Source organism: Pinus tabuliformis, chromosome 4_2 (genome assembly GCF_031772625.1).
Source record: "Pinus tabuliformis cultivar Carrire ecotype Pingquan chromosome 4_2, CPIR1, whole genome shotgun sequence".
Taxonomy (NCBI): domain Eukaryota; kingdom Viridiplantae; phylum Streptophyta; class Pinopsida; order Pinales; family Pinaceae; genus Pinus; species Pinus tabuliformis.
In genome coordinates, this window is record NC_142304.1 from 826,094,122 (window position 1) to 826,116,293 (window position 22,172).

The window sequence follows — 22,172 nt, forward strand, 5'->3', positions numbered from 1 at the left end:
GCTAACCTCGAGCCGCAAGGTTCGTTTTTGAAAATATTTAGTTTCTGGCTAAAGCTAACTTCAAGCCGCAAGGTTCGTTTTCTTTTATGTCCGTGTTGGGTTTTGTGTTTTTTGTTTTGTAGGGAAAAAGAGCTTTCTCAAAGCAAGCACACAACCCAAAGCATCAACCGCCCCCCCCCCCCCTCCCTCTCTCTCTCTTAAAATTTTTGTATAGCTCACTTGGTTCAAAGCTAATTTATGAGAGTAGAGGTCTTGGGTTCAAGTCTCCATTTTGTGGGGGCGGATTTTTCATTTCCGCACATTCCCACACTTCGTCGACGACTTCATCAAATTTTCTTCAAAGGGCCATAACTTCTTCATCCGGAAGCCGTTTTCAGAACTATTTTTTTTGAAACAGCCTAATTTTTCAAGATCTTTCCATTGAAACACTTAGTTTCAGCATCTATAGCTTCAGCTTTTTTTTTTAAATGGAAATTTCATGCCAAGTAATTCTTGACAGCACCAACTACTTCCAATGGTGGTCCTACATTGTGGATTTACTTAGAAGTAAAGGTCTTTGCAGAATAGCCACAGGCCAAGAGACCAAACTGAAAGATGAAGATAAGGCAGCTAAATGGGAAAATAGGCAAGACCAAGCATGTGGGTTGATAGGGATGTCTATTTCTCCAGATCTTAGATTCCATATTGTAGAACTTGATACTCCTGATGAAGCAATGAAACAGATTACTAAAGTCTTTGGAATTAAAAATGAACTTAAAGCCCATCAACTTGAAAATGAATTGCTTACATTGGACCCCAATAACTTTTCTTGCATTGAAGATTTTTTGTCCAAGTTCAAGACCCTTAGACTTCTCTTGGAAGGTGTTAAGGTTAAGAAAGAAGATAGTAGCCTTATCTACTCCATTCTTACTAAGTTGGGACCAGCCTATTCTGTGTTTGTTTCCACCTTCCATTCTACAAGAGAAGCCTTCATTTCTTAAGGACAAACCTACAAGTCCCCTTCCTTTGATTCCTTTTTTGATTCTTTAATAAGAGTTACACCTTGGTCTTCTTCCTCTTGGAAACTCTTCTAAGAAAGCGTTAGCCGCCCAGCAACAACCAAATCCAAAGAATCCTACGAAGTTGTATCCTAAAAAGAATGGTCCTAAACCAAACAAGGATCCTAAGCAATTTCAGCCTCAAAATGAAAAATCGTTTCAAAAAAATGATAAGACAAATAAAAACAAAGGGAAGAAGACTGATAGACATTGCAACTTTTGTAATCGAGATGGCCACTTAGAATCCAAATGCTTTAAGAAGATGGAAGCCTTGGAAGCAGCAATGAAGAAGCATAACATCCATTTGGAGCACTCTTTAACTTCAACTTCATCTTCAGGAATGGCACTTTCTGCATGTGGTTGTCAAGAATCTCGGTCTGGCTATGCACTAAATGTATCTTCTTCTTCTCATTCTCATGAGTGGCTCATTGATTCTGGAGCTTCTTATCACATGGCCAAAAAAAAAGCCATGTTTTCTTCTTTAAATGATTGTAACACCAAAATATATATGTTGGTGATGATAGATCTCTTAGTGTTGTAGGGACTGGAACTGTTCATATAGACAATGGTCAGTTTAATGATGTATTATGTGTTCCAACCTTATCCTGCAACCTTCTATCTGTATATCAGATAACTCATTCAGGTGAAGGTAAAATCGTTGAGTTTTCACCTCACGATGTTGTAATTAAGGACCTAAGAGATCCTAGACAGATTTTAGCTACTGGCATTGCTGATGATTCTACAAGGTTGTATAAGTTTCACAAATTTGGGTCATCAAATCTTCCCTCAGTATTTGTTGCTCATAATGATGAAGTGAGCAAACTTTGGCATGAGCGATTTGGTCACTTAAACTATCGCTCTCTTCAGAATCTATGTAAAGAAAATATGGTGACAGGTCTTCCAATGGTATCTTGCAGAGATGGTGTTTGTTCTGGATGTGTACTTGGAAAACATCATCAAGACAGTTTTGAAAAACGTGCCTCTTGGCACGCCTCAGCCCTTTACAGCTTGTGCATAGTGATTTATGTGGTCCACTTCTAGTTGCTTCATTCTCTAGCTACAAGTATTTCTTAACTTCCATTGATGATTTCTCTAGACGCACTTGGGTATACTTCTTAAAACTCAAGAGTGAAGTATTTAACATGTTCTTGGCCTTTAAGGCCTTTGTTGAAAAACAATCTGGACATCAAATTCTTAAGCTAAGATCTGATAATGACGGAGAATATGTTAAAAACACATTCATCAACTTCTGCACTGAGAATGGAATTCAAATGCAACATATTGTTCCATGTACTCCACAACAAAATGGTGTAGCTAAAAGGAAGAATCGCACCTTAAAGGAAATGGCTAATTGTATGCTTCAATCTAAAGGACTTAGTCTTAATTATTGGGAAGAAGCAATTAACTGTGCAAATTACATAATAAATCGCACTCCTACTAAGGTTTTAAAGAATATCACTCCAGAAGAAGCATGGAGATCAATTAAACCAGATGTAAGTCACTTTCGTGTTTTTGGAAGTGAAGCATGGGCCCATATTCCAGATGAGAAGCATAAAGCTTTAGAACATAAGAGTGAAAAATGTATTTTTGTTGGATATTCTGAAGATGTCAAAGGATATAGACTTATTCCACTTAAGTCCAAAAATTTTATCATTAGAAGAGATGTAAAGTTTGCTGAAAATATATCGGCCTGCGAACCTAGTTCGGCGGATGTGCCACCTCTCCCTATCTCTTCTACTTTTGAAAATATTTCTTCTTCAGATGATGAAAGCGAGGACGAAACTCCTCCCCCACCTTCTCAGGATCCTCCTTCAGCTCCTCGGCTTCCAAAATGGGTCTGTGCTACTCGGGATGCAACAGGTGATCTTGCCGGTGATCCTATAGATCAGCGACGTACACGTTCTCAGTTCTATAGAGCCTCTTGTTTACTGGCTCAAGCTTCAGTGAATTATGATCCTAACACCTTTGCAGAAGCTTCAGGCCATCCAGATTGGGAAGCAGCTATGAATGAAGAATATCATTCATTATTGGCAAATGATACATGGGATCTTGTTCCTCTACCAAAGGGACGAAAACTTGTTAGATGCAAATGGGTTTACGGAACCAAGTATGGACCAGATGGGAAAGTTGATAAACATAAAGCTCGTTTTGTTGCTAAGGGTTTTTCACAAGTTGAAGGCATTGACTACACTAAAACCTTCTCCCCTGTTGCCAAAATGAACTCTATCCACCTTGTTCTTTCCCTTGTTGCTTCTTTCAAATGGGAAGTCCATCAGATGGATGTTAAATCTGCCTTCTTGCATGGGGACTTTCATGAAGAAATCTATATGGAACAACCTATTGGCTTTATACAAACAGACTCCAGCCTTGTATGTCGGCTTAAGAAATCCCTTTATGGTCTCAAGCAAGCTCCTCGAGCTTGGTATGCCAAAATGGATAACTTTCTTTTAGAATCTGTCTTCTCTAGGTGTCATTCTGACAATAGTGTCTACACCAAGAAAGTGGGCAAGTCTCTTATCATTCTTGTTCTTTATGTTGATGATCTTATCCTGACTGGTAGTGATCCCAACCTTATAAACCATGTGAATTCTAGCCTTAAAAGGAAGTTTGAAATGACAGACTTAGGACACTTACATTATTTTCACAGTCTTCAAGTCTTGCAATCCAAGGAAGGTATTTCCCTTTCTCAATCCAAGTATGCCTGTGATATTCTACGCCATTTCACATGGAAGACTGTAAGCCAGCCCCTTCTCCCTTTCATTTTGGATTCAAACTTTCAGTCACTTGTACTTCTCCTGAAGTTGATGCTACCTTATACTGTCAACTTGTAGGAAAAATTTTGTATCTAACCCATACTCGTCCTGACCTTTCCTTTGTCGTTGGCCTTGTTTCTCGGTTTATGAAAAACCCACATGAAAGTCATTGGAAAGCAGCTAAAAGAATACTTCGTTATGTTCGAGGTACAATTCAGTTTGGGATTCATTACAGTGCCGAAGCAGCTCCTCTATTGGTTGGTTTCACTGATTCCGATTGGGCTGGTGACCCTGATGATCGGAAGTCTACTGCAGGTTATGTGTTCACTCTTGGTTCAGGACCTATTACATGGGCTTGCAAGAAACAAGGTGCCATTTCTCTTTCTTCAGCAGAAGCAGAGTATCGTGGTGCCGTAGAAGCTAGTAAGGAAGCCTTGTGGCTTCGTCAGATCCTGTCAGAGTTTGGATTTCAACAGCAGCATCCGACTACACTTTGGTGTGATAATCAAAGTGCCATTCAGCTATGCAAAGATCCATTCCAACATCAGCACAGCAAACACATTGAACTGCACATGCACTTCATCAGAAAGCTCATTCATGACCATGTTCTTGAAGTGCAATATTGTTCAACGGATGATCAAGTTGCAGACATCTTTACAAAGGCTCTCACAGAGGCGAAGTTCACTAAACTTTGATTTATGGTTGGAGTTCAGGAAGTTGTCACTAAGGGGGTATAGGCTCTAGTGCCTCCTTCCTTCTCATATTGTGTCATATTTGTAAATCCTTCAATCCTATCCCAAGCTGCTCTTAAGGGGGGATGTTAGGATATTCCGACACATAGGAAATAGTTAAGTACAACTTGGTCTAGTATAGAGTTAGGTAAAGTGTGTTTCTTTACTATGTACATTTTGTAACTTACAATCCGACGGTCATGATATGTAGTGATCTGACGATTCATTCTCTCCTTAGTATTACCGACACTTGATCCGTGGCTTAACACCCGATTGGTCCATGAACTCTATTTAAAGAGCATGGAGGGTCATTTGTAGGGTAATCCGTCTATGAGAGAAGCATATGTAAATTTTCATTCTTTTATTAATAAATTTCCTAAAGTGGCCGCATTGGCTCAGGCCGTGGACTATTTCCCTATTTGAGGGTTTTAACCACGTCAAAATACTGGTGTATTGATCTGTGATCTGTTTGTGAGCGGTGTCCTTTGGTGTTCTATCTGAGGAACTTACCCTGTAAATTCCTACACTAGACCCCTATGGGTTCGACTGCCAGGGCTACCGCTGTAGTACTGGAGCGAGGATGTACTCATAAGCATTGGAAATGCTATTGGCACTTACCTAGATCACGATCGAACCTTTGTGGAATCGAAGAATCGAACCCTCGCTTGTGTGTTGGTACACTTGGACACCCGTGAAGGACTGGAGGAAAAGATCACATTACAGTGGGGAAATACAGTAGGACTCAGATTTTGGATTATGAAGGCGTCTCGTTACGATGCAGACGGTGTCATCAGGTGGGACACCTCTACAAAGATTGCCCGCTCATCAAAAAACCAGAGGACTCCCCCAAGGCCACTCCTATTCCATCAAGAGGAGCTTCTCCAGTCATCTCTCGTCCACCTCTGGGGTCTACATCTGCCGCCCAAGCTACTCCACAAAAATCTGGGACGATGGGACTCGGCACCTTCTCTCCGCCGATGACCAGGGCTCGTGCTGCAGCAGAAGCCACACATGCCTCGGGTACCTCTCTTATCCCTTCCTCCATTGTTCTTGATAGCTCTTCATCTATGGTTGTATCTATTGCACAGATTACTATGACTCATTGCAACATGTCGTCCCATCGTCGCTACTGTTCCATCCGCTTTTCCACACTCATCTTCCTCCACCTCGCCGTCTTCATCTAGGAAATCTACCTCCCACCCATATTTTCTTCGCCCTCGTTCCCACTCCATGGATACGCCAAGCCATCAGGTCGGGCTAGGGTTAGCTTCTCCGGGCCCGGGACTTATGACCACCAGAGGTAGGAAGACTGATCTATCTAAAGCTATTCTGCGGGCTGGGGTGGAGGTCACCTCTAGTCATCAATCCACTCTTGATGGGGTCCTTAGAGCAAATTATACCCCGAGAAGCGTTCCCCCATGAAATTTTTATCCTTTAACTGCAGGGGCATGGCTAGTGCCCCCAAGAAACTAGCCCTTCGGAGACTCTTTGAGGTTGAGCCGACTGATATTATTTTGCTTCAAGAGACTCTAGGTCTGGCCGAGAATATCACACACTCTCTGCAAGCTCTGGCCCCGAGATGGAAGTTTATGGCTCTTGATGTTGTTGGGAGATCAAGGGGATTGGCTATCGGATACAACCCAAGAACTATCAGGGTTGATGCATCCTGGGGGGGAACTGGATTCATGGGTATCGATGTTTTCTCTACAGAACTAGGCAAAACCCTCTGTATTGTGAATGTATATGGCCCTTGCCACCAGAGGGAAACTTTTTGGTCTCACCTCTTAAACCTCTCTTTATTGACCCCTGACCACACCATTTTGGGTGGGGATTTAAATTTTTCATTGGGCTTCAATGAATCCTGGGGATCTTCGGCCCAGGTTGATGCCATTATTGAGTTCATGACAAACATCTTGGAATAGAAAAATTTTATGGACGTTCCCATGAAAAAGCCTCTGCCCACTTGGAGGAACAGGAGAGTGGGCTCAGTGGCATTAGCCTGCAGACTTGACAGATTCTTGTTGAAGGGCCCGCTTTTACAGCATCTTCATCTTTACAAGCAATGGGTCGGTTCAGGGGGTATATCTGACCACTCCCCTATTTATCTGGAAATCCTTGGCCCTCTCCAGAAGCCGAAAGCCCCTTTCAAATTCAACCATACATGGTTGCAGGACCCGGGCTTCATAAAATTGGTTACTGACTTCTGGGTTGCAAACCCCATCGACAGAGAGGCATCCCTGGCAAAAGGTTTTTGTAAAAACCTCACCATGCTGAAGCATCTGGCTATCAATTGGGCAAAGGATAAGCATAGCAGGGAAAACGCTCAGCTCAACCTCATTGAAGCTGAGCTATGCTCCCTATTGGATGATCAGAATTTGGGTTTCATCTCAGGAGAAGAAAAGGCACGTTTGATCGAGCTGGAGAACCAAAAGACTCATATTCTAAAATTAAGGGAAGAAACTCAAAGACTGAGAAACAGAGCCATTTGGCTTAAAGCTGGCGATGAAAACTCAAAATTCTTTCAAAATTTTGCGAAGGGAAGAAAAGTCACAAATACTATTTGGAATCTCCCTCTTCCGGAGGGAGGATATGCGGACTCCTTCAACAAGCTCTCCCAGCTTGGTACATCTCACTTCAGGAGCATTTAAAGGAGTCCACCAGGCACAAATCTAGCTGAGATCATAAATGTGGGAAATCATTTCCCCAGATTTGTAAATGGGGAGGATACAGATGATCTCACTGCTCCTGTCACCTCAGGGGAATTGGAAAGCACATTAAAGTGGTTCAAGAAAGATAAAAGCCCAGGCCCGGATGGTTGGACAATTGAATTCTATCTAGCTTTCTATGATCTATTGGGACAGGACCTGCTGAGGGTGGTGGAGGAGAGCAGATCATCTGGTTGTCTATATCATGCTATTAACTCTACATTCATTGCCCTCATTCCTAAGTCTGACACCCCATCCTCCTTTGATGACTATCGCCCCATATCTTTGTGCAATTGCCTCTACAAGATCATCTCCAAGATTATTGCAAATCGCCTCAGACCCATCCTATCTAAGCATATTGCCCCCCAGCAATTCGCTTTTCTTGAAGATCGACAGATCCATGAAGCTATCGGTTCTACCCAAGACGCACTGCATTCCATATGGTCCAAACATCTCAAAAGCATCATCCTTAATATTGATCTGTCAAAAGCTTTTGACCGAGTCAGCTGGCTTTATATCAAAATGCTCCTCATTCATCTGGGCTTCCCTCTTAATCTCATCAACTGGATCATGGCTTGCGTCACCACCCCTACTTTTAGTGTCCTCATCAATGGATCAGCCTCACATTTCTTTCACTCTTAAAGGGGTCTTAGACAGGGTTGCCCCATATCTCCTCTCTTATTCCTTATTGTCATGGAAGGGTTGAGCAGATTAATCATATCAGCTAAGAGAGATGGATCCCTCAGTGGTCTCAAGATCATTGATGACTGTTACCTCACTCATCTGTTATTTGTGGACGATGTTCTTATCCTGTTGGATGGCAACATCAGAGACTCACTAGCTTTCTCTCGAATCCTTCATCTTTTCTCGAGTGCTACTGGCATGCTTGTTAACCAGCATAAATCCACTATTACTTTTGCCCACACCACTGTCCATGAATCTCAGTATGATCATCAGGTTTTCCCTTATAGCATCCATCCTATGGAAAGAGGACTAAAATATCTGGGGTACTGGTTAAAGCCTTCGTGTCAAAGGATAGCAGATTGGGTCTGGCTTGTTACAAAATTGGAGAAAAGGCTCACCTGTTGGAGTCACAGATACCTATCCAGGGTAGGTCAGTTAGTGCTCATCAAAATATTCCTGGAAGCAACTCCAGTCTTCTGGATGGCTCTTGCTTGGATTCCCAGACATACTCTAGCTCGCCTTCAGAAATTATGCAACAGATATCTCTGGGCCGGGAACCAATACAAATGAATCTTCGCCTGGATCGACTGGCAAAAGATTGCACTACCTAAGAGATGGGGGGGATGGGGTCTAAAAGATCTTCCTCTATTTGCACAAGCCCTTGCGGCCAATATGGGCTGGTCCCTGCTGACTAGTCAGAACCTATGGTCCTGACTATCATATCACAAATATATCTGGCCCCAAGACCTGCTGGAGTGGGTTAGGCTCCCTAGCTGGCAAAAATCAGGTATTTCATTTGTATGGAAGGCGTTGCTACATTCATTACCTTTAATCAGAGACAACCTGGTATGGAGGATTAATTATGGATCCCTAGCTCGAATAGGATTGGATCCTTGGATCAACAGTGGAGGTAGGCATATCCTCTCTCAAGACCTTATCAGATATCTACACCCACGAGAGATCAAAGTATTTGCACATATTTTTGACCAGCAGAAATCAGGGGTTTTTAACTAGGCATGGAGGTTGGCGCATCAGATGGACCTTCCACACAGATGGCATTAGGAATGGCAGGATTTCAGAGCTGCTTAATTGAATCCCATATCAGAATTAAAGAGGGTCCGGACGAACTAATTTGGAGTCAGGCTAAGAATGGTATATACACCCCAAATTTCGGATACACCATTCTTAATATACATAAAAAACAGGATATCATCCTGTCTTGGTGGAACAGCATCTGGAAGCTCACGGCGTCGCCAAGAACCAAGCTGTTTTTCTGGTGCATGCTGAGGAACAAGGTACCTACAGGGGAGCAACTCTCTCATAGAGCCTTTCAAGGACCAGCCTGGTGCATACTGTGCAAAGGAGCATCAGAATCCACAGAGCACCTCTTCCTGCATTGCAGAGCTATACTGGACCTGTGGATCTCACTATCAAATTCGATAACATACATCGGGCATTGGGAGAGAGATTACCTGAATTCCGCATGGGAAGAATGGGCGCATAGGCACAAAGGATCGAAGAGCATAAACCTACCGATTCTAGTCAACTGGCATATTTGGAAAGCCCGTAATCGACATATCTTTGACAATAGGCCTGTTCATTGGCCACTGATCGAGGCAGGGATTATTGCTGCATTTAGGGAGCTTCCAGACCCCCCGCCACCCAAAGAATGCCATCCACACCCACCCCCGTGTATTGACACAAATACACCTTGGGCCTTCTTTGATGGGGTTGCTAACCAATAGGGTTACGGTGGAGGTTTCATCTTATACATCAATGCACATCATTACTACAAAGTCAAATTGGGCCTGGGTGCCAGAACCAATAACTATGTTGAGCTCATAACTCTGCGCCACTTACTACATTTCTGTCTAAGTCACCATTGCACCAACATAAACATCTTCAGGGATTCAAAAATAATTATAAATTGGTTCAATGGCATATCTGATTGTCACATACACACACTCAGCATCATTCTAAATGAAGTATTTATTTTCAAAGCAGCATTTAACAACATCACTTGCTCTCATATCTACAGGGAGCATAACAACCATGCTGACAAATTATCCAAGGAGGCTGCACTGATCAACAGGGGTGTGTGGGAGATTACCGAGCTGCAAGGGACAAATGAATACCAGTACTATCACCGGCCATACATAGATCAAATATACCAGCATGACCCTGGTCACTGAACAGGGTGCATTTTATTTTGTTTTTTGTTATCTATCTGAACAATACAAATGATATTTTTTGAAATGTACAGAACAAACATGAGAGCCTAGAAAGGCTTAATGTATAGACACAGTTTTGACAGTACATACAGCGAACTATAGCAAATTTCCCTGCAAGGTATATCTGGCGATAGACACATAGCTCTTTACATGTTTTTTCTCTTATTAGCATTGTCCATAGTGGCAAACAGCATATGCGTAAAGCATCTACAATATGTAATTTTTCCAATCTAATGAAAAATTACGGATTTTTCCAAAGGAAAAAAAACTATAAATTTTTCTCATCAGTTCCATGATCCAGTAGCTAGCTACATGGCATCTTTCTTTGGCCTGCAACAGTATACATCAATTCCATGGTATGTGTCAAATTTTTGATCTTAAGTTATTATGGGGTGCATGCCTTTTTTAGTCACTATTTTTCAAGAACACATCACAATTACAAGGTTCATGGAAAAGATTAAAAGAGTTGCGCATCAACTCTCAAGTTGGGGGCACATATCAAAATGTTTCTCTAAAAATTTTATGTGGTACATATATGTTTTAGTTGTTGGCTTCCAAGAGAACAACCGTATAAGGTCTAGTATTTAGATGTTGGGGTGGTATCATTGGAAGATTGACCTCACTTGGGTGAATTGAGCCTTGTACACAAGTAGGAGTTGTATATAAATAATCTCACTATGTGAGTGTTTAAATTTCTAGTTGTTAGAGTTTATATTTCTACATTTCAGTATTATGAGGAAAGGACTCCCAGCAAATAAAGTTCCATGGAGATTTTTTGGTTTTATAGGTTCAATATATTTTTTACTCCATGCCCAATGGTGAAGGCTACTAGTCTGCAGGTTCTCAACACCTTTCCAGCAAGGCACTTTCCCCTGTTGGAGTCATTGTTGTCACTTACTACAAAATGTGTTTCCAGTTGTCCAAAGTGTAAATGAGCAGATAATATTGTATTCATATTCCAAGCCGCAAGAGGACTGAAACCATATCCATTGGATAGTGCTCTGAACCATATTTTCAACTATATGTGGAAGTCCAACAATGGACTCCTGGATCAAAAGATATGGTTTGTTGAAGTTCAAGGATTGAAGCCTTAAGAAGGAAAATTAGAGATCGCATGTCAGAGGTCCAGAGATATCAACATTTTCACACTGGAGCATCAGTCATATCGGCAATCGCAACATCAGACCATCTACATATCAGCGATCGTATATCGGAGGTCCTGCATGTCGAAGGTCCAATGCATCAGAGCAGGAAGTATCGAAGCTCAGAGGAGATTGGCACATCACAATATCGTAACATCGGAACATCGGCAATCGGAGAAAAGAAACTTTTGAAGGTGACAACCTTTTAAAAGTTTGGATATGGGAAAATTTTAGATAGAGTTAAAAACCATTGAGGAGTGCCAATAAGGATTAACAAAGGATTTCATCGCAAAACCAAAGGTGGACAGGTCATTTTTTCTCTCCTCTAGTGGGACACATTGCATGATATGACTGGTTCCGATAAGGACATGTGGCAGGTAGTTTTCGCATTTTGAGGGGCCTATGGGGACAAATCAAGGCGACACATGTCACCACTCATGAGGTTTCACGTGGAGTGATGACATCATATCAGAGATTGCATATCGGAGGTTGGATCTCGGCATTTTATAACAGTTTTCAATTGGAAAGTTTCGATAAGGGGGCTCCAATATTCAGCGAGCGCATGGTCTAGAAGAAATTAAAGAACCGGGGGCAGAAAGCTCTCAACAAAGAAAAAATGGCCCCCAGGTAGGAACAAAATTCCCTATCACCTTAAGGCTAAGCCTCCGGTCACCGCACCCAGTTCCATGGAATAAAATAGAAAGGGGCTAAACAAAAGGGGCCAAGGGCATCAAAACTCGTTGTTTTATTAATGTCTTTTAATAATAAAGTTCCGATAAGGAAAAGCTACGATATAGCACTCTGATAGTGTAATACAAAGAGGTAAGAGATGGATGAGTCAGCAGTTGTGATTCTATGACACCATTAAGGCCACCACAACTGATCACTCCCAACTTTAGAAAGTGGGATGTTTAAGCGGTTAAGGGGAAGTGATAGGTGAATCAGCTGAGTGACTGAAGAGGAGCATCATGCCAAAGATGTGCCCTGATCAAAGGCCATCATAGGAATGGCAGGGAGATATTTTCCTCAATCATCATTTAGTTTCCTTTTTTCCTTTTATTTTGTAATTTTTGCATTTTAAATAAAGGAATCAAATTAGATTGTAATGATTTTGGCATCAGACCTTCACACATGCGAGAAATAATTGATCAGACTACTGGAGCTTGGATGAGACATTTTGTAACTTCTTTGAAAGCTCCCTCCCCTTATAAAAAGAGGGAAGAAACACTTAACAAGGGTTCCAGAATTATGCACCCAAGAGATATGAATTATGTGCTTCCACTTTGGTTCAATTTGCTTGTTCATGAGGTCCTTGGGCTGATACAATTGCTAAATGTAATGGACTGGTGATTTGGACACCATCTTGAAGGTTTAATGAAGCTATTTTGTTGATTCCAATTAGAAATGTGCAGTACATTTCCCCTTTGTTTATCACTTCATGTATGTCTTTCCTCATCTGAAATAGTGTAATGAAGTTGCTGGTATCACTCTCCTTATGGTTGTAGGCTTGCTGCTAAGTAGTAAAAAGTACCCGTGTTAATTACATATTTACTTGTGTTAATTAATAGCCTACAATACATGTACGTGCACATATTTACTTATTGTTATTTGGTGACAAATGTATTCATGAGGCATAGAGTTTGAGACCTTAATTCGCACTCCACTCTTTCTGCATTTTCATCTCCTCAGTCTTCCATATTTCTGCTAGATATTGTTGCTTAGGATTATGTGTTCTGTCCAGCCCTCTGCATGAATTCCCCTCCTTTCCTTACTCTCATTCATCTATATTACAACAACAATGTTAAGTTACCTATTGTTGTGTGTTAGCCACCAGAACCAACACATTCCTCTTTGAGATTAGCCATATTTACCCCCTGAGTATTTAGATCTATTGTTTTGCTTGAGTTTACCTTGATGACGAACTATTGAACCAAGCCCCTAAATTATTTCTTTTCAAACTACGTGACATATGGAGTGCAATAGAAAGCCCTTAGAAATTCTTCATGAGCACTCCCCTCGGATGCCCTAGGCACTAATCTCCTATCAACCCAGAGGTTATCTCTAGGAGGCTTCTTCATCTTCTTAAATAAATTGTGTGATAGGAGATAGAAAAAGCTACAACAAGTTTAATGGTCTAAAAACTCAGTTGGTCTCAGGGGTTAGTTACCTAAGTGGTTGGCATGGCTGCTAGGAGTTCTATTACTAATGTGGAAGGTTTGTATGGTGTGTTTCCATCAGTTCCACTTCCATAACAAACACATAGGGAATCGAATCATCTCATAGTGACTTCTCGTCACATGTTTACCCCCATTGGCCTATTACTTGGGCAGATGTGGGAGGAGGGTGCTACAAAGTGGTATCAGAGCATGGTTCACCTCTTGGAATGGATGGGTTTTGTGTTGGTCATGCATTCATGTCGGTTGCATATGTGTTTCTTGTGTTGTAAGACAATGTGCTTGTTGCATTTTTATGGTATGGGTCATGGTTGTAGTGATGTAGCCATAGGAAGTTGATGGTTTTGTTGTGGAGTGAGTCATCATGAGTGTATGGTTGATTATGCATTGTTTAAGCATGACAGTATTCACAAGTGGTCAAGTGTACAGTGGTCTGGTGGTCGTTGTCATGCATGAGGTCATGGTATGTGTTATTAATAAGGTCATGTATTGATGACTGGACTCTAGCTAGAATGATGGTTATATGATTATATGATTATGTGTTATATTTTTATATGTTTTCATGATTATGTTTGTTGGGCTGCGGATCCACCGCGTAATGATTTTGGGGCTTAAAGCCCACAATTTTGGGTAATGGTATTGTAAAAGTTTCACGAAGTGTTCAGAGCGCGAATTGTAATGAGTCAATTCAAAGGGTTGTCCGCCTAAAATATTGTAAGTTAATATAGAATGTGTTGGCCTACCCCTGATCCGTGAACCATGGGAATGTATAAATAGAGCGAGGCTCCAAGTGGAGAAGGTAGTTTTTGGTTAGTTCTGATCTTAAGTATTATGGGTTTTTGAAGGAGATAGTCACTCTAAGTCTGTAAGCCCGAGTCATGGTAGTAGTAAGGGTAGCCTCTGCAGTTGTGTGCACAGAGGCCTGGTAGAGTCTGCAACTATGTGTGTGGACCCTTGTAGTTGAGTGCGCAGGGTGGAATTAGATTGTACTAAGATAGAAGATTAATAAAAGATAAGTGTTTCTGAAATATTATTCATCTGATGGTAGATCTGTGTGTTTTTCTATTATGGTTTTATGCATCTCTTTAAGGTTTCTGTTTGCGCACACTGGCTATAAATATTGAATGCTTAATTAAGACCATTGAATTAAGTCAGACCTATAATAATAACATACTAAGGGTAAGGAATCTAGAAATTGCCTCTTCACAAAGCTACGAGAAGACCAGACAGTTGCGCAGAGCAGCGCGAGCTTGCAGGATCGGTTCACGACCTTTCCAGAACTCATCAAGACATCCCTAGGGTGTGAAAACCTAGTTCCAGCACCCTCCCATACTACCTGGGGTGAGACCTCAGTCCACGCTCCACGGACTATTGCCGAAAGGGCTGGTAGTACGGGATTTGTTTGGCTAAACACTTCTGAACCTAGGTTAGGCCCCAATAAGCCAACAAATGGTTCTGTTGTCAGGACTGAGATCTGCCTAAGTGATGTCTGATGTCAAAACACTAGAACCCTACTAAGAAGGAAATTGAAGAGTGATTAGATCAAAAACTTCACGAGTTCGAGGTACAGGAAAAAAAACACTCTGCAGATATCCAAGAAGAGGTGGCTAGATCATTACATATATACAGAAATCCACAAGATCTTCTTCACGACCTTCTCTTCAAAACTGTATGATTCAATCGCGAGGCTAGCCGACAGCCAGGGAAGGTACAAGCTCGATCAACCGATAGTGTGGACTCCAGAGCTAGTGCACAGACTAGAGGCATCGGAAGATAAGATTTCACAGGTCGTGGACCACTAACTCGACCGAATAATAGGAGGGTTTATCATTGAGTTTGAGATAGACACAACTGTGAGCTATAGCGAAGCAGAGCGGTGTTTTCTCAAGCGCCCAAGAGGTAGGTACATCAAATCCCTGAATACCTAGATTAAGATGTTGTTATGTGAAAAGCAGGTTATGCGAATACATTAATGTTTGGAGCAACACAGAGTGGAAGGATCTACCAAGGTATCGAAGGCCTAGGAAACAGCCCCTTAATTTCATCTTCATGGGAAAGCGAGGAAGAATGCGCTCGAGCTTCTCTGAGGAGTGCAGTCAGTTTGATAAGGAAACGCATTCCACAGTTGTCACCTCCACTTACACCATCACCCACTTCACCTTCTTTACCTCCATCATCAACCACCCCACCTCCACCCAACCCGCAGTTCAGCATGGCGAGTGTAATCAAGCTACCCGTCTTCAAAGGAGTAGGGAATGAGGATCCAGATTAGTTTTGGTTCGTAGTAAGAGCAATATGGGAAGCACATGGGGTTACGGATGAAAACATCAAGAAGGCCACATTGGTGAGCATGTTGCAGGATCGCGCGCTAACATGGTAAATCGAGCACTCGAACAATTACCCAAATGCGGGAATAGAAGAAATCTAGACTGCACTGAACAGAGAGTTTAGCTAGCCGAACTAAAAGACTCAGTCAATCACTGGGTTTAAATAGATCGTGATGCTTCCAGGTGAAACCCCCTAGGATCTGGATCAGAGACTGAAGAGTATGATCCATGAGGCTAATATGATGCTAACGAATGTGTAGCACCGTGCATGGTTTGTGGCATCTTTGACACCATACCTGAGGATGGCACTGTCACAGCAGAAGCTTTCAACCTAGGCAGAAGCATTGGAAGTAGCGATGAGGTTGCATGAAACCTCAATACAGGATCCTGGGTTGGGAGTCCAATAGATCCACGTGCAACTACAAAACCTATGCTTGGAAATGCAAAGTTTGAAGCAGGATAGCGTGCCTTGGCCAGAAGCATGCGAAGAAGTTTGGTGCATAAAATGTAAAGGTTAGGGACATGATAAGGATCACTGTCAAATAGTCACGAACTATTTGGAAGGGGGGGGCCAATGTCATTGAGACGAGAGGCATAGGCATGGCCAAGTGCGGCGCCCGTGCTCTGGTGAGCGATCTATCAGGTGGGAGGAAAGCACACGACAAACAACTGTCATTTGTTGCAGAAGTTTACACAGACCCCCCCACAGTTGTTTTGCAATTTTTGTAGATCAGTGGGCCACAAAGAGTGTATTTGTCGAAGCTACAAGTTAATGATGGAGCGGACCCCAGCATATAGAATGCAGACATAAACATGAGGCTTTGACCCAGATACAGGGATGGCGTGCAAGGAATTTCAAGGGCGAGGTCGAGGACGAGGAGGAATGGGGCCAGGAAGGGGCCACGGACAGCTAATCTATTACAATTGCAGAGAACCAGGTCACTACGCTCGCAATTGTACCAACCCCATGAGAATATCTTGTTCGTACTGTGAGCAGTTTGATCATGAAATGGTAGACTATCCCACGTTGATCGCATAGATGCACGAGAAAGGGGTAGTATGGCTGACTGTGATTCAGAATATCCTAATGATGAGGGATGAACCGCATGAAGAAGATCCTAACGTGAACATGATGCTCAGAAGTGGCACGACCACAGGGGAGGATAAAGGGAAGCAGCCCGAGGAAAATACATGGGTTCGCAAGACCCCTACAAAGCAACCTGAGTTTGACTTAGAACGTGCAAAGGAGACATTTATGGAAGCTAAGAAGAGCTTCGCAGAGGTCTCTACTTCAGGTAGTAAGGATCAACCTGAGCCGAAAATGGATCCTTCTATGTTAACTGTCTTTTTAGAGACATGCATAAAGTTGTTGCACGACAATAAGGCATTTAAAGGACTACAAGAACTGATCACTAGGTGCACAGGGTCGAGTGAACCACGCGTAGTGAGGAAACTGGGAAAGCATGCATTGCACAGCGAGAGGGAAATGCGATTGACGGCACAGATTGGTGAATATGAAATGGATCATGTGATCCTGGACCTAGGTTCGGATGCGAATGTGTTACCTAAACAAACATGGGAACACATGGGCAGGCCTGCATTGCAGTGGTCCCCGATTCAATTATGGATGGTGAACCAACAAAAGATCTTTCCCACGGGAATGTTACAATGGGTAACTGTGGATATCAAAGGTGCGAGAACGCAGACGGACTTTGAGGTAATAGAGATTGTTGATGACAGTAACCCTTACCCCACGTTGCTAGGAATATACTGGGCCAAGGATATGAATAGAGTCATCGACCTAAAGAAGCGGAAAATGATATTCGAGAAAAAGTCCCTACATGTAGTCATTCTGCTAGATCCAACCGAAGGAGCGCGTTACACTGAACGCGTGCGTGATGATAGAAGTTATGATTATTTGGATTATATCTACAAGATAACTGCATGAGATCAGGATTGGGTGAATCTGACTACAGATGGAAGAATTTCATGGGAGCGTGCAGGTTCCTGCACCTCGGATTTAAACGAAGAAGACAAATGTTGGCATAATCGGTTGAACAAAGTAACAACGCTGAATTGCAACATCATGACTAGATCACTGCGTTGTGTAATATCCCATGCCTGAGATCTACCGACATATGATGGATTGATAGTGGTGGATAAATTCTTGTGCAAGTTTGAGAGCGCATTACCAGAGCAACAGCAGTTCAATGCATTAAAATGGGCACTGTGTGTGACACCTACGCATTGGTGGGGAACACATCAAGACACTTTCTAAAAAATGGTGTGACTGCAGGAGGATGATGCGGCTACGGTTTGGGAACCAAAACTATGAATGGTAGATAAATATGATGGGCGCGATGACCCATGCACACACCTCATAAAATGGACCAAGGCCTATGGAGAAGAACCTCAGCCTGAATGGGTACACTTATTCTACCATACCTTGGATGTCATACCCAGGAACTGGTATACCGAGACAGAACTCTGACATGGTACAGGAAAATAAGATGTCTTACGCAAGGGATTTTTGTTAACATTCACATTTGAAGACCCATGGTCAGATACTGTTGATGATGTGCTACAAGTCGTGAAGGCTGCCATCTTCAAAATACCACAGGAACCACAAGAAGTAGTTCAACTAGTATGGTGAACCCAACTAAGTCATGCACTAGCATGTTATAATGTACATGTAGAGGATGATGATGACAACCCTTGAAACCCTAATATTCCAAAAGCTGAAGGGAGCCGCGAAGTTCGAGGACCATCAATTGAGGACCCTGACATCACTGCACTATTGAAAACAAAACAGGTAAACATTGGTACCGATGCAGAGCCAAAATACGCGACGCTTGGGGATCCCAACCAAAATAATGAATTTAAAAGGGATCCTTGGTGACTTAGGGATGATGAAGATTACATTGAAACTAGATGAAAAGCCATTTAAGCAACATCCTTACCAGTTGAATCTGAAGTATAAAGAAAAGGTCCACGAAGAGTTGGACAAAATGCTTACAGCACGAATAATTGAGCCAATGGAAGAATTCAAATGGGTGAGTCCTATGCTATTGTAGGAGAAAAAACATAAGGGTGAAATTCGAATCTGCGTGGACCTCAGGAAGCTCAATGATGCATGTGTTCACGATCCATTCCCGATGCCGTTTACAGATGAAGTAATGGAAAATGTTGGCAGACAGGAAGCTTACTCATTCACAGATGGTTTCTCAGGGTACCATCAAATCAAGGTCATGTCGGAAGACAGGAGTAAGACAATATTCACAACCAAATGAGGCTATTTTTAGTGCACTATTATACCTTTTGAATAAAGAATGCGCCTGTGATATTTTTTCAAGTAGTGGTGGCCGTGTAAGAGGAATTCATCCACAAGTTTTTGGAGGTCTATTTTGATGATTGGACTGTATTTGGCTTAGTTAAAAACCATATAGTGAGCTTACGATTGATGCTAGATACTTGCCGATGACACCAGATTGCACTGAATCTTAAGAAATGCACCTTCTTTATCCCCTTTGGACATCCACTAGGCCATGTTACACTAAAAAATGTCACCTTGACTACTTACAGTTAGTATGGCTCAAATCAACAGTCATGCTACCCTCTTAGGCAAGTCTCATGCCTCTGTTATCCATCTCAAACTCAAAGAAGAGAGAAAGTCTTGTAAAAAATATGTTTATCTCTGGCGTCGCAGGTTCACTCAAGCCTTACCTGCGGGGACGCTGAAAATGTTCACAAAGTCTGCGTCTTTAGACGCTCTGTATGTCAAAGGACAGGTGCGTCCTTCTGTAAAAGGCAAAATGTGCAAGTTTCATCTTAAAAAAGTTACTTGTGGTTACTTCTAGAACATTCTAGAGGTCGGTTTGATGAAATGGATGCGCCTCCAGTTGGTTCATGTATCTCTATTAAGGGGGAACTTATCCCATCAATAAGGGAGCTATCCCACCCAAAGAGGGGGATGATCCCATTGATAGTGGACCTGAATAACCTCTTTACAGCACTATAAATAAAGGCATTGAGCCAGAAGGAGGAGAGGTTGGAACTATACATTTTCTTTGGGTAAATGCTGCAGGATTTAGGTCTTCCATTAGAGCCTTTGTGAGGAGAGATTGTCTTCACTTGATTCTACTTGGGAGAGGGTGAGCTTTGTCAAAGTAGAGGAAAACCCTTGATGGACCCTGGGAGGAACTTGCACAACACCAAGGCCAGGTTGTAAGAGTTTCTTTGTTTCGTTATTAATACAAACTGGTTTATTTTTCTCAATAGCTTGTGTTAATGAGTTATTTCATGTGTTCCTTGGTCTGCATGTTGAATATATGTTTTATTATATGAAATGCAAGTGCTTGGTAATTGTTTGATTGTTTGTGGTTGCAGGAATTGACTTGAAGGAGGAGCTCATCCGGATCGTCAAGAACGAACTTCAACAACAGCGTTTTGGAATAAGGTAAGCCTAAACACTTGTAGTTTTCGTATTGTAAAAGGTGTATTTAGAGAAAGATCACTCCATTTTGTCTTGTTTGTTATTAGAATGTCTTAGACTTCTAGGAAGGTCAGTTGTGTCCGCACCTTTGACCAATTCCGTGTGACAGGCCATGTGGTCTGCAAACAAGGGTTGATGGTGGATCCTGCAAAGATTGTTGTTATTCTCAATCTGGAAGTGCCACAAAGTGTCAAACAACTGCGCACCATGTTGGGACACATTGGTTACTACCAGAAGTTCATTAAGAGTTATGCACAAATCATGAAGCCAATGGAACAGTTGTTGAAAAAGGATGCTACATATTTTTGGAATGATGAGTGTAAGAAAATTTTGTAGGTTCTCAAGGAAAAAATGGCATCCACTCCCATTTTGGTCTTTCCAAAATGGGACATCGAATTTCATGTACATGTTGATGCGTCGTGTATTGTGCTGGGCACTGTACTTATGCAGGAAGGTGCGGAAGGCATCGATCACCTGATCGCGTTCGCAAGTTAGTGGCTGTCCAAAGCTGAAAAGAACTATTATACTACTAAGCGCGAAGGATTGGCGATGGTATACACGCTCCAGAATAACTGCCACTATCTACTTCGTGGGAACTTTAAGATGTATACCGATCATTCCGTGTTAAAATACTTGGTGAACAAGCCTGTGTTGGGGGGAGGTATATGCATATGGCTACTACTGTTTCAAGTGTACGAATTTGAGGTCATCATAAAGTTGGGATGCTTAAATGCAAGACAATATCACCTATCCTGAATTGAGAACGGTGAGGAGCCAACAAATTTGGAGGAAGGACTACCTGATGCACAGCTCTATGCAGTGCGTGTCGCAGATGACCACTTCGAAGATATAATCAACTTCTTAACACACAGGGATATTCAGTCCAGTAGAAGAAAGAATTGGTGATACGCGCGGATGATTTTTCTGTCATCGCAGGGCACCTCTACAAAATGGGAAATGACAAGATATTACAAAGATATGTACCTGAATTTCAACGACAACAGATCCTCACAGAAGAAAATGGGGGGGCTGTAGGAGGACACTATGCGGGACAAGCGACGACATAGAAGTTTCTTCGCACTGGATTGTGATGGCCAACCCTACATCAAGATTCAAAAGCATACTGTCGGGCATGTGACATATGTCAACAGACTGGGAAACCATCACGAAGGGATGAGATGCCACTCAATCCACAGATGACAATGCATCCATTCAAAAAATGGGCAATAGACTTTGTGGGGACAATAAATCCTTAGGGGAAGACGGGTGCGCGATACATCATCACCACAACATAATACCTAACTCGGTGGGTGGAAGCACAGTTGGTTAAGGACTGCACAACTGCCACAACTACAAAATTTTTGTTCAACAATGTATTAACACGGTTTAGATGCTCGAAAATTCTAATGAGTGACCGCGGAACGCACTTCCTAAATGAAACTATCAACATACTCACTGAGGAGTTCCAAGTGTATCATCAATAGAGTACATCGTACCATCCACAAGCTAATGGTATAGTAGAAGCATTCAACAAGATTCTGGAGAATGCGTTAACCAAAGTATGTAACGCGCAGCGAAACGACTAGGACTTGCGCATACATGTCGTATTATGGGCATATCGAACCACAAATTGATGGGTCAGACACCTTTCAGGTTAGTCTATGGCATGGAAGCAATCATGCCAATGGAGTACATTGTAACTAATTTGTGGATCACAGCGGTGACAGGCATGGCAGATCGCGAAGCCTTGGAAGAGAGGCTCATGCAATTTGAAGAACTTGAGGTGATGGGATTCCATCAACAAGTACAGAAACAGTGTGAGAAAGCTTGGCACGATCGCCATATCAAGTTGTGCACGTTCAAGATAAATGATTTAGTATTGTTGTATGATTGTAA

At 42.2% G+C, this 22,172-nt stretch overlaps 1 protein-coding gene across 1 annotated transcript; it reads left to right on the forward strand.

Moving 5' to 3' along the window:
* Window positions 1-6,464: 6,464 nt before the first annotated feature.
* On the forward strand, window positions 6,465-7,169 carry LOC149172209 (uncharacterized). Its single transcript, XM_089426237.1, has one exon. It carries the CDS (start codon window positions 6,465-6,467, stop codon window positions 7,167-7,169), a length of 705 nt encoding a protein of 234 aa, XP_089282363.1.
* Window positions 7,170-22,172: the final 15,003 nt, after the last annotated feature.

Excerpts from the sequence above, each read along its gene's own strand:
- LOC149172209 (XM_089426237.1), top strand. The coding sequence starts at position 6,465 with ATGAAAAAGCCTCTGCCCACTTGGAGGAACAGGAGAGTGGGCTCAGTG.